The sequence below is a fragment of the Arachis hypogaea genome, chromosome 11 (genome assembly GCF_003086295.3).
Source record: "Arachis hypogaea cultivar Tifrunner chromosome 11, arahy.Tifrunner.gnm2.J5K5, whole genome shotgun sequence".
NCBI lineage: Eukaryota > Viridiplantae > Streptophyta > Magnoliopsida > Fabales > Fabaceae > Arachis > Arachis hypogaea.
In genome coordinates, this window is record NC_092046.1 from 17,425,720 (window position 1) to 17,438,353 (window position 12,634).

General features: G+C 32.4%; 1 protein-coding gene across 2 annotated transcripts; it reads left to right on the top strand.

Moving 5' to 3' along the window:
- The first annotated feature begins 7,073 nt into the window (after nt 1–7,073).
- LOC112720442 (phosphoglycerate mutase-like protein 4) lies at nt 7,074–12,268 on the top strand. 2 transcript variants are annotated; one of them, XM_025771380.3, is made up of 7 exons: nt 7,074–7,374; nt 7,666–7,744; nt 7,929–7,979; nt 8,095–8,205; nt 8,686–8,817; nt 11,227–11,302; nt 11,781–12,268. In XM_025771380.3, exons 1-7 carry the CDS (start codon nt 7,148–7,150, stop codon nt 12,002–12,004), a joined length of 900 nt encoding a protein of 299 aa, XP_025627165.1. In that variant the 5' UTR covers nt 7,074–7,147; the 3' UTR covers nt 12,005–12,268. The 2 variants fall into 2 exon arrangements, with proteins under 2 accessions (XP_025627165.1, XP_025627166.1); XM_025771381.2 differs by having other exon boundaries at nt 7,077–7,374; nt 11,833–12,268.
- The last annotated feature ends 366 nt before the right edge of the window (nt 12,269–12,634 follow it).

Genomic DNA, 12,634 nt, shown 5'->3' on the forward strand with positions numbered 1-12,634 from the left:
TGTCCTTTTTACAGGGTAATGTATTGATGATTTTAAACTTTTTTTGTATGTAAAACATGATTTCTGATAATGTTGTACTCTAAACCCTTCTATTTGTATGGGCAGGAGAAAACTCCCCACTGTGATTTCTTTGTGTGGTTTGATAGGGTATTTCAATGTGATGGTCATGGTGGAGAGGATGATGATGCTCTGGCGGAGAAGGTGAAAAAGCTGAAAGAATTGCTTGATGCATTTGAGAAGAAGAATAAGAATGCCGTTGAGAATAAACGATGGTTCGGGTGCTGTAGTCTTGTGTTCTTTTTCATACTAGGATTTATGGTCTGTCTTCTTGTAAGTAGGATTTAGTTAGTTTGAGAAAGATTTTATCTTATGTTATATAGTGTAACAAGTAATTACAGTGTTAGCTTTTGTTTATGCAACTCTAATCTGTAAAGTGCTAGGACAAGCAATGAACGATGAGTAGATGAATGATGAGTATTTTCTGGATAGAGAAAAGTTGCATTAGAAATGGAATAAAATCAGACATACTTAAATCCAAGTACCATACTTGCATTCCATATAACCAAAGTTTTACACAAAAAGGTAGCTAGTCTTTAAGTTTTTGCTAGGAATACTAAGATCTTCCACAAAAAAAGGTGCGGTGACATGCACTATCAACATAATAACCAAACATAGACAGACCACGTTGTCTCAATAAGATGTACTAACAACATAACAAAATATGACAAAGTTGTATTAAACTCATAAAACTATGTTGACATAGTAGGATCAAATCTATTTTGGAAGCCTTAGTCCAGGTGTTGGCATGAACTTGAAGATTCTTGAAGCTGTGACTTGTAGTAGCAAGTGTTTCAGGTGATGCTGACTGGGTAGGCCTCTGTGGTGTTGCGGAGATGGTTGGTCTTGGAGAAGGTGCTGGAGCAGATGGTGGGGTAGGTGCTGGAGTAGAATGTGGCCTCTTAATTGGTTGTTTAGGTTTTGGAGGCCTAAATGTTGATGGAGGTGCAACATGGCTTGAACTGTTGGTTATCTGCTCCTAATAGAACACAAAATAAACAAATCATTAGACATTTTGATCCCCAACTAAATAATTTATCTGACATATAGATCCCTAAATAGATAATTTATTAGGAAAATAGGTCCTTAAGGATTAAGCCAATCAGTCACTATCACATTGAAGATCACATGAATGCAGGCAGCATGACAACAATATGATCACAACAAATTCAACTGAGATTTTACATGTGGCAGTGGTTGGGGTGCTGTTTGGGAGACTTGGACTTCATCTTGTGATGGTGGAGCAAATGAAGTATTTTTCGTTGCTGTTGGCTGTCCATTTTTCTTAACCTTTGGGGGTGGTTTAGGCCTTGGTGGTCCCTTGCATGTCTTTGTATTGTGACCACTCTGACCACATTTTTGGAAAGTGACCATGAATGTCCTTCTTCCCTTTGTTGCATCTGGTGAATCCTCAACAGGATTAGGTTTTCTCTTTTTCTTCGTTGGGCGCCCAGGAGGTCTCTTAATGGTGGGTGGCTTTGGAGCCAAGAGACCAGTCTTTTTCCAATATTCCTCTGAGTTGACTGGTCTGATTACATGTTCATACGTGGCTCTAAATGCATCCATTTTGAGCCAAGGGTGCACATAAGGTTCTAGCCTATCACACCTCTTTTGTATAGCTGTCAACGCATGAACACATGGAATTCCTGCTCAAGATTATCAGGCAGTAACATAAGATCAGCAAAAAATGGAATTCCTGCTCAAGATTACATGTTAAAATCACAACTCACAAAAAATGAATAATACATCAAATTACCTGGTGTAAGCCTGCTTCCATGCTAAGAGCTCTTGGATCATACCAACACATCTTCTTGAATTCATGGTAGCCGAGCTCTTCAAACAATTTCTTCAAGTCAAAGTAATTCACTAAGTCCAGATCCATCGGAGGAAATCTTTTTACATTGCCATTAAGATACAGAAGTTCACCCTTGTTATCTTTGACAAAGCTCCCCCCATGTTGAAACACAGGGGTAACCCACTCAGTCATCTGTAATTTTCAAAGTTGGAATAGCACTATCAATATCAGAATACTAAACGTTACCCTTAATCAGATAAAATTTGGATAAAATTTCATTAATACTAAATGTTACTCTAACTTCTCTTATTTGGATAAAATTTCATAATCAGCTTAATACATCAATACGATGTGTTCATCATGAAATATTGTGTCTTTTTCATGTTAACCTCATATATGTATGCACCACAACACTTATCAGTAACCCATGTGAAACAGTATCAAAGAATCAAAAACAATTTTTATTTCCAGCAACTAATGGTATTCTAACAGAAACAACTACTGCATGATCACATTGTTAAACAATGTCAACAATGATCAACTATACCATCAACAACTTAATAGATAAACTCATCACTATACTAACCTCGACCAGTGGCAGTGGCGAGCGATACGCTCACAGTACCTTCTTCTGCAATAATGCTGACTCGTTCAAACCCTAGCGTTGACAACGTCAACGGAGGCGGTCGGAGGACTACAGGTTGACGTGGTGGTGGCTTCCTTAGTAAAACCTAGGAGAAGAGAGGGAGTTCAGAGTAATTTTGTTTTGGTGGAGGGAAGGCAAAGAGATGCTTCAGTTTTGATAGACTCTTCCTCTCACAGAACGACGTCGTGCCCTATTCTAAAATGCAACGTTTTGTATCAATCTGGCTAGGGACCAATTCGTCTGAATGAAACACGTGAAACTTCACGGCTGACTCATAACAATCACACGACATATCACCTCCTTCCGTTAGTGGTTAACGGAGATGAGAAAAAAAGGATCAATTTGCCTTACGCCAAAAAACGTTGAGGATTAACGGAGTGATTAATTTTAGTTGAGGACTAAACGTCCACTTTGAAATTCCTTAGGGACCAATTTGGGTATATACTCTAAAAAAAACAAATAGTTAAATATCATACTAGAGTATAGAATTTGGCTAAAACGAATTATGTAACCATTAAAAAGAAAATATTATCCATTGTCTTATGTGTTTGACGATTTTAAGAAGATCTGTTTAACAAGTCCTTTTTAATCAAAACTGATTGTAAATTTGTCCCTAGTATGCTAAAAAATAATGTTAAAAACCTAATTTTCAGACAAATACTTGCCAGGTGACAGACCATATTATCATGTTTTGATTTTATTATTGAACATATTAAATGAGCAAGCACTAAATAAGCAGTGAAGATTATGATCAACCACTTGATCAACCAATAATTTTTCAACTAAATAATTAGCCATCAAACCTTTGACGATGTCACAAGTTGTTAAAAGTGAAAAATCATCTGCATCAACTAAAAGTTTATATGAAATACCTACAACTAACAGATATGCCTTATTACAACCATATGATATTTTTAAAACCAAACCACTATCCGAAGAGCATCCTTATCATGAAAAATCTATACCTATGAAAATAATGACCTTAGAAAAAGAATGGTTCAAAATAGACCGAAGAACCTTTTATAAAATAGTATTTTTAAATACCTTCCATTGCCCACCAGTGAGTATCCAAAAAATTCGAACTTTCTATGAGTTTATTCTAATTGATATAGGATCAATTGAACTAACACACAATAAAGACCCAACTACAAAGACATAACATACTTTAAAATCAAAGTCATTAAAGTAATAACTCTGTCAGAATGGAAAAAATCTTCTTTTCACTACAAAAGTTTTACCAAAAAATTTGAGCCTCAAAATTATTCCTATTATGATTATATAGATGCATGGTGATTTATCCTGTACCTATCTCCAAACTCACATTCATGGTTCATATGGTTCCGCAAGAAAATTTCTCTATAGTTTTCTAAGTGGTTAAAGGTATAGTTCTAAAAATTTGGACTGATAGAAGCCATTTTTCGAAGGAGGCTAGCTTGGCCTACAAATATTTTAAAAACAAGACCTCATTTTTAGACGGCTACAAACTGATTTTCTTTATACCCACTATAAAAATATGCTGGATAATAACATGGGAATATGACTCAACAGGATATAAAGACATTTCTAGTGTGCAATATTTAATTCGAAATGTAAAAATAAAATGGTGGAATAAATTTGATCTCAACCTAATTAGTAAAAGGGCCATTGATAACTGGATGATCATGTCTCAAAAAAGATCAGACCCCAAGCCATAATTCAGAGTTTGATAAATTATCATACGAAAAAGAAAGACTTATTTTTTAGCACACAAAAAACAGATAATGACTGCTGTTGCAGCGACTACCTCGAAAGAAGAAATTCAAAATTCTTTAAAAATAATAAAATCAGTCCCATAAGAAGAAGATAAAGAAGTTCAGTCTTATCCAAAACTGTACATATTAGATACTCAAAACCCATTTGAGAGCTTAAAAAAAAGAGAGAGTATTAAAAAAATAACCCACACGTTCAACCATAAAGAGAAAAGGTGTCAAAGAAGTTTCAAAATCAAGGAGACATCACATTCAGAAGACAACATTTTCTACTAACGGAATACCAGCAAAATTATAAGACTAATTACCAGATTTTTAAAACTAAAACAGAATTAAAAATAGAAGCTACCAAAATTAGAACAGAGTTCCTAAATCAACCCACAGAAAATTACAGTCTCTAAATCAATTCATGGAAGAGCAACTAAATTTGTAAAAATCAGAGATAAAATTGTAAAATAGCTATTGTAATAAAGAGGATAGTCCCCTTATAAATAGGAAAGGGAGAGAGAGAGTATAAAGCCATTCACTTTTACACACACAATCTCTCATACTTTATAATATCTAAAACTTTTATCGCAGTCTTTATATTTTCAGCAAGTATCTTTTGTATTTTTTCAAACTTCTATATTACAATATAAGTCTGTATTTTGTTCATATTGGGAATATTATTAAATAATAATTATCATCATTAGTTCAATAGATATTATTCTGTTCTTAATATTGCTCTTGCTTAATTTAATTATCTTATTAATTTAAATTTTTACTTTATTAATAAGTTGCATATATATATATATATATATATATTATAATGAAATACACATATTAAAGAATATTAATAAAGATATCTTATTCTCTCTGTTATTAGTTTTGATGGTGTTTCTAAGATACATTGAATCTACATAAATTTTGACATTTAATATCCATGATAAGTAATTATTTTCAGATATATTAAAATCATTAAATTTAAAATAAAAAAATTTTGACATAATGTAAATTTATTACCAATGTTTTCTCTTCCTTAAATTTAATCAAAACCTCATATTAATAACGTGTTGTAAAATAAATAAATAAAAAAAATAAATATAAAAATAAAATATTTTTATTAATACTCTTTAATATGTGTATTTTATTATAATTAAAATTTTATAATAATAATAATAATAATAATAATAATAATAATAATATACTCAGTGTAACACATATGTATATTTTTAAATAAATTATAATATATGTATTATATTGAATATATTATTATTAAGAGTGTAACATAAAATTTCAATTATATATATATATTAATAAAAATATTTTATTTTTATTTTTTTTTGTTTTATTTTCTTTATTTATTTATTTTACCACAAGAATTAAAGAGACGGGGCAGAAAAATAAGAAATGGAAGAAAATAGATTTAAAAAAAAAGCAATCAGAGAAAAAGTATCATTGTTGACTTAGGGTTAAAAGTGAATTAAGTCAGTTCAAACTCGATTCATTAATAGTTTAATAAGTCGAACTCGTGAGTTGGTGAACCGAGTTTGAGTTTAAATTTGAGCTCATAAATTAAATGAGTAGAGGTTGAGTTTGGATAAACTCAACTTATTAGCTCATAAGTTGACTTGATTATATATAATATTAAAAGTATAGATTAAATGCATATAAAATATGCGTATTAATAATTTAATATATATATATATATAATATACAATTTTATATATATTAATATTATTAATTATTTAAAATATAGTCATTTTTTATATATAATTTTAATGTAGGATATAAATAAAAAATTTATAATTAATAAATAAATCATAAATTCAATTATTAATAAAATTTGAGTTAAATTGTGAGTCAAATTCAATTTTTATGAATTGAGCTTGAATTTAGTCTAACTCAATTCACGTCGACTCACGGTCACTACCAGTGGACTATTATCCTTTAAGATTTCTATTCTCTTATTCCTCATAAAAAAACGTGAGCGAGAGTTACAAATTTACAATATGGTAAAGTCGAGTAATGAGGTGATGCGGTATTTATTATTATTCATGAAGCAAATAATGATATTAAGTTTTTTAAAAAATATTAAATAACTAATATTTTTATTTTAAGAGAAACTCTACATGGTCATCGGTCTTTAATAATTTTGACTAGTACTTGACAATCATAAATATTAATTTATTATTTATATGTATAAAATTTAAAAAATATAAATATAAATTATATTAATTTATATATACAAATTTTAATAAATATAAATATAAATTATATATTTTTTATATACAAATACTTATAAATATAGATACAAATTATTGTTATCAAGTGGAGATTCAAAATTATGTGAGCAAATTTTATAAAATATTAGGGGTGGAACTAGATGAAATATTAAAGAGGTAAAAAATATTTACATAATAAAATAAGACTAAAATAAAATTTTAAAGAAGAGTTAAACTAAAATTTACATATAAAAAATTAAAATTATGGGCATCGTCCTTCCTTGCCACTATGTGGCTCTGTCCTTGCAAAATATAGATATAAATTGTATTAATTTATATGTATAAACTTTAATAAATATGCATATAAATTATATTAATTGTTATGTGCAAGTAATAACAAAAAACAATCAACTTGAATTGGTTGAATAGTCAACTTATTCGTACATATAATTATCCATTGGTAGCAATAAACCCTTAAATAAAATTTTAATTTACGATAAATTAATCCTTAACCTATTAAATTAAAAAATACGGTAAATAACACAAAAAATAATAACCAAAAACAAAAAATTTTAATAATCCTCTAGCGACTCTTATTTAAATTGAGTTAACACTTACTTTTAGTTGTCCATAGCATTCTTGAGTAGACTTGCTCATAACCTGTTACCGCATGTGGAAAGGGCGAAGGCACTAGGAAATGAACACTTGGTTGTGTGTGAATGACAGCATCAGCGTAAGCATACCGAAACATAAATATTCTCGCTCCCATTCCTATTCTTCTCCGCCAATCCCACTCCCTTCTTTTCTGCGCCTCAAATCCGTTTCTTCTCTTCCCAAACCGCATGCCTTAAACGTCTCTTTGACTCGCCACTCAACTCACTCACTCCAAATGGCCGATTCTTCCATCTCCGATACCAACTCCAGGTTCCTTCTTTTTCGTTTTCTTACCTTTCCTCCCAAAATATCTTCATGCCATTATTGATCATAGGCATTTTTCATATCTTTGCATCTGAAACATTTAGCACTGGAAGTGAAAATCACTCATTCATGCGGATGTTTTCCCGATTGAGTGAAAAAGTTCTCGTGACTATGATTGCGAAATTGCGAGATTTCTTATTTGATTTTCGAGTTCTTTTCTTTCTTTTCTTTTTTCTTTTCTAAACTGCTGTTCCTTAATCATTGTGAAACTGATTGGTGAATTGATGGTGGTTATAGCCATCCTCATCCAGAGTATGCAGAGATTGTTGTGGTGCGTCATGGTGAAACAGCATGGAATGCTGATGGAAGAATTCAGGTATTATTATTATTACCCTCTCTTCAGTTTTCAGCTTCAGCATACTCAATATTTTTTGTTCTTTTCATGCATAGTTATGACAAAAGTACTGTTACTTCTTGTCATTCTACGATATACATTATTTGACCTATGTGTTTGCATTTTCGAATATTTTTTAAATTCTATTGTTAATATACGTGAACAGGGACATCTAGATGTTGAATTAAACGAAGCTGGAAGACAGCAAGCAGCTGCAGTAAGTTTTGTTCTTTGCATTATCTCATTTTCATAAACAAACAGACTCAAGCTGCATATCATATTTTTTTAATTAATGACTTTTGACTGTAATTTCTGTAAATTTCATATTGGAGGTGGCTGATAGACTATCCAGGGAGCCTAAGATCTCTTTTATATATTCTTCCGACTTGCAACGAGCTTATGAAACAGCACAGATTATTGCATCCAGATGTGGAGGGCTAGAGGTTTGATCTCAAAGTCAACATTATTCTTGTAGCATTTTGGAATGATTCAATTGTCCAAAGATAGTAACCTTATCATGATTTTCACCTTAACATGTTCTATGCTTGAAGTCATTGGACCTCTTTGTCTGAAAAGTCTTGCAATTTATTTATTTATATTCTTCATTGCCACTGTCCTTTGGCTACACATTGATTATGCATGCTGATGAATTATTCTTATGATTTCGTAGTAATTATGATATACAGTGACAAGTTAATCTTTTCCTTCACATGGTGACAATAATGCCTTAACTCTTAAACCATAAGCATATTATATTACCCCTTTACTGTCATCATTGCTATCTTCATGATTGACATAAATTAGCAGAATCATTTCACAATTTGTTGGTTTATTTTGATTCCACTCTGATGATTTATTACATGTGATTGATCTAGCACCTATTCTTTGATTTCTGCCAGTCTAATGTTTGATTGAAATTCCAGGTTATCAAAGATTCTGACCTACGGGAAAGACACCTAGGGGATCTTCAAGGCCTTATTTATCGTGAAGCAGCAAAGACTCATCCCATAGCCCACAAAGCTTTTTCATCTAGGAATGAAGATCAAGAAATCCCAGTAAGTATACTTGAAAACAAGGAACAATAATAAAAGAGTGAGTATGGTCGAATTGCTTGAGTGGGTTTCAATTTAGCATACTGGTATTTCTGTTCATGAGAGATTAATTATAACTTCCATTTACAACAAGAATAGTGCAACATAAACCATTCCCCCATGACATTATTGTTTTGAGCCACTCTACTCTGTTAAATTTCTTACTATCATGTGTTCAAATATGGGTCTCCAGCTAAAGCATATAAATCATATGTATCAAACTAGTTATATATGTATTGGACTGGTTTAAGTATATGTAAGCAGATTATATATAATGAGAGGAGTAGTCATGACTTCTCAATCTGATATCTTCTTTTTCACAAAATGAGTATCAGTTTGTAGATGTTTGGTCCTCTCATGAAACACTGGATATAGTAATATGAAGGGTTCTTCAATTATCACATGTGTGCTCTATCTTGGTAGGTTCACACACTTTGAGTTCATTCATTAACTGTTTCAGCCATTTTGGCTCACATATTGAATTTGCCAAATGCCATAGCCATCATACATTGCTTATGCACTCAATCTTGCCTCATATTCATACTTCTGCCATTGATAGAAACCACAAATGGACACCAATAAAAGAAACTGTATGTATTATCACACCTTGAACATGAACATGTGTGGATCATTAACATAAAAAGTTTCAAACACGCCAATATCTGCTGTAAAGCTCCACCAAAACTCCTATAAATGCTATGTACTTGATGAGCACACACTCCCTCGTCAGCTAGTTATAGTCATCCTAAATTTCTTTAGCTTCAATGAAATTATCAGCTTCAATGAAATTTACCCGAACCCAAACAACATCTGCATACTTATTTACTTGCTGCAGCTTTGCCTTAATGTCTTTCTTCCAATCTTAAAGTTCAAACTACCTTTAGTACCTTGTAAAAGCTTTTCTCATTTTGCAAACAGCACTAGTTATAAATTTCATTCATTTGGAATTGAAATTCAGCATTCTTTGATCAGCTTTGCAAATTTCAGTTAAAGCCTCTCTTGCAGCTAAACTGCTTTAACAGGGATATTTTCTTTCCTTTTTGTCATCTCTAGCATGGGAATGCTTACCTAAGAAGTTTTTAGATAATTGGTGCAAGAATAAATCCCCCAAAACTCAGCCCTCCTGGAAAGCCAGATCTAGATCATGGCCTGCAATAAGTTGTAGATAACAAACTAACCACTCAACCAAAACTAGAATATTTGGTAAAAGAGGCAGTTATTTAGTTACATCAGAAAAATTTAAATGGTTGTGTTCAACATAGTATGCTGTATGCAACTTAGTGCAGCCAATGAGGTGCAGCTTTCGCTGCTAATAATGTCAAGCTGACCCTCAGTCAATTTGCACAGGCCACAACAATGACCAATACTGAGAGCAAGTTGTTTTTATGCAACTCCCAGCTAATCAAGCAATGTCTAGTAGAACAAGGTTGGTCATAATTATAAGATAAGCTTTTAGCACTCCTCCACCTTATTGTTTATAAAGAGCGCAAAAAATTTCCTTTACAAGCTAAACAAAAGGCCTCCGTGTTTCTGTTAAAATCCTTTCTCTGTTTCCACCAAGTCCTTTCCTTGATAGCTCAGGTTGCTTCTGAAAGCCGAGGACATAACCCAAAGAGTGCTGGGAAACTAAATTGGAGTACAAGCCAATGCCTAGTGAAATTTTAGTTACACTCCCATAACTGTATTGAGTGTGGCCTGTGAGTGCATAAAAGTCATCCCATTCATGGAAAAATTAATAAAAGTGGGATGTTCAAATCATCATATACAAAACAAATGCAGCTGAAATAGAAATATAACAGTGGGATCATAAGAGATTTTGATACCTCCTCTAGCATCACTAGAAAACCTTCCAGCTGTAGGTTCAGTCCATTTTATACCACTCCTTGGTGTTGAAAGAGATTTTAAAATTGTCATTGTTCCATATAATACACACAAATTCAAATTGCAGTTGATGGCTTGATGGAATGGAAGCCTGTGATTTTCAAGGGCCAACTTTCTGTAGAAGTACACCATTGTGGGCTGTCTTATCCCCTTTCACAATATTGTCAACATGAAACGGAAGTGAACTGTTGCATAACTTGCTTTTCTAGCATAGCCCACAAACATGTTTTCCCAGTTGGCTGGAATTACTCAAGATTCCTGATAAACAATGATGAACTCGGTACAACCAATCAATACATTCCTTGGTACTAACATTTGGTGCTAGTTGTTTGTCCCTTCCTTGATCTTGCATGATAGTGGAATCAATAACGGTATTAGAGCAAAATTAAGTGAATGATCTATTTTAAATTTGTTTATCCTAATGGGCAATTGGACATAATTTGTTTAGAATGTTTTGCATATACATAGCATTGATGCATATACCATTTACAGGGTGGTGGAGAAAGTATTGCCCAGCTTTTCCAGCGCTGCACATCTGCATTGCAAAGAATTGGAAGAAAGCATAAAGGTAGCCCACCAATGACAATCCTTGCATCGTGAAATATCATGGAAATTATGATTTACTGCTAAGCATGTGGTTGGTTATAGTTTAGGTGCTGATTTGTAAGATGCATGTGTGATTAGATATTAGGGAGTTTGTCATTTTCTTTCTCAAGTTTAAATTTCTCATTTCTCACTTAGTTTTTCCTTCAATTGCATTTTGGCACTTGCCATATTTGTTAACACATTTTAAAAAAAAAAAAAGAAAATCATAAATGACTGGGTCCATTTTGGTAAGTTGATTGAATAATTTCAATAGTTATATGAAACACACTCCAGAACATGCAGATTACTCAAAATTGGAGGGGCACCATAAATCTTCCCTGGACAATATTGGCACTACATTTTTCTTTCTATATTATGTTAACATATATTGTATTGTATCCCTCCCTTAAGTCTCTACTTAGCAGCTAAATGATGATCATGATATCCTTACTAATTTGCAGGGGAGAGAGTAGTAGTTGTTACTCACGGAGGATTCATTCGATCACTTTACAGGTGGGCGTGCCCAAAGGGGGGGCCTGCTGGGAAGATACATAACACATCAGTGAATGTTTTTCACATGTACGGTGAGGACAAATGGACCTTAAAATTGTGGGGTGATGTTAGCCATCTTAGCCAAGATGAGTTTCTGGCATCAGGGTTTGGGGGTGACAGAACTTCAGGTTAGGCTGTAATACCAATCCTTGCTTGACCTTACCACTGATTATGGTTGCTTCTCTTCCAAATGTAATAATAAAGTGTTAGTTTTGAGCAAGAAGAGAAGGAAGGAATTTTAGGCTTGTTAATTTACACTTTTATAGCTTAGTAGCAACTAGAGATCACTCGGGTAGTTCATCAATCTCCATTGAGTTATTATTATTGTTATTATTGTAAGCTTAATTTTTACATTGTGTAATTCCTTCATAAATTTGATTGATTGTGCACTTCCCAACTCCGTCGTATTATTTTGGAATGAGACACTTTTGAGTTCTAAATAGTAAACAGCGGATTGTTTCGGTTTTACACTTAGAAGCATGATTATTACCGTGCAAAAATTGATTCGCAAATGATCATCATGATAATTCTTGATAAGCGATAATGTGGCTGATAAAACTCAGAAATTCAATTACTAATCTAAGTAAATAATGGTCAAATGTCAAGAACTATGATAAGAAAATCAAAATATAGCATTTAAATTAAGGGTAAACTATAAATGCAACAGAAAGATTTGTGCACTATCAAAAGATAGATGAGATCTGGTCACCAAAAAAAAAAGATAGACGAGATCTTTGTATTTTTAACATTCGTTGGTTTTGCG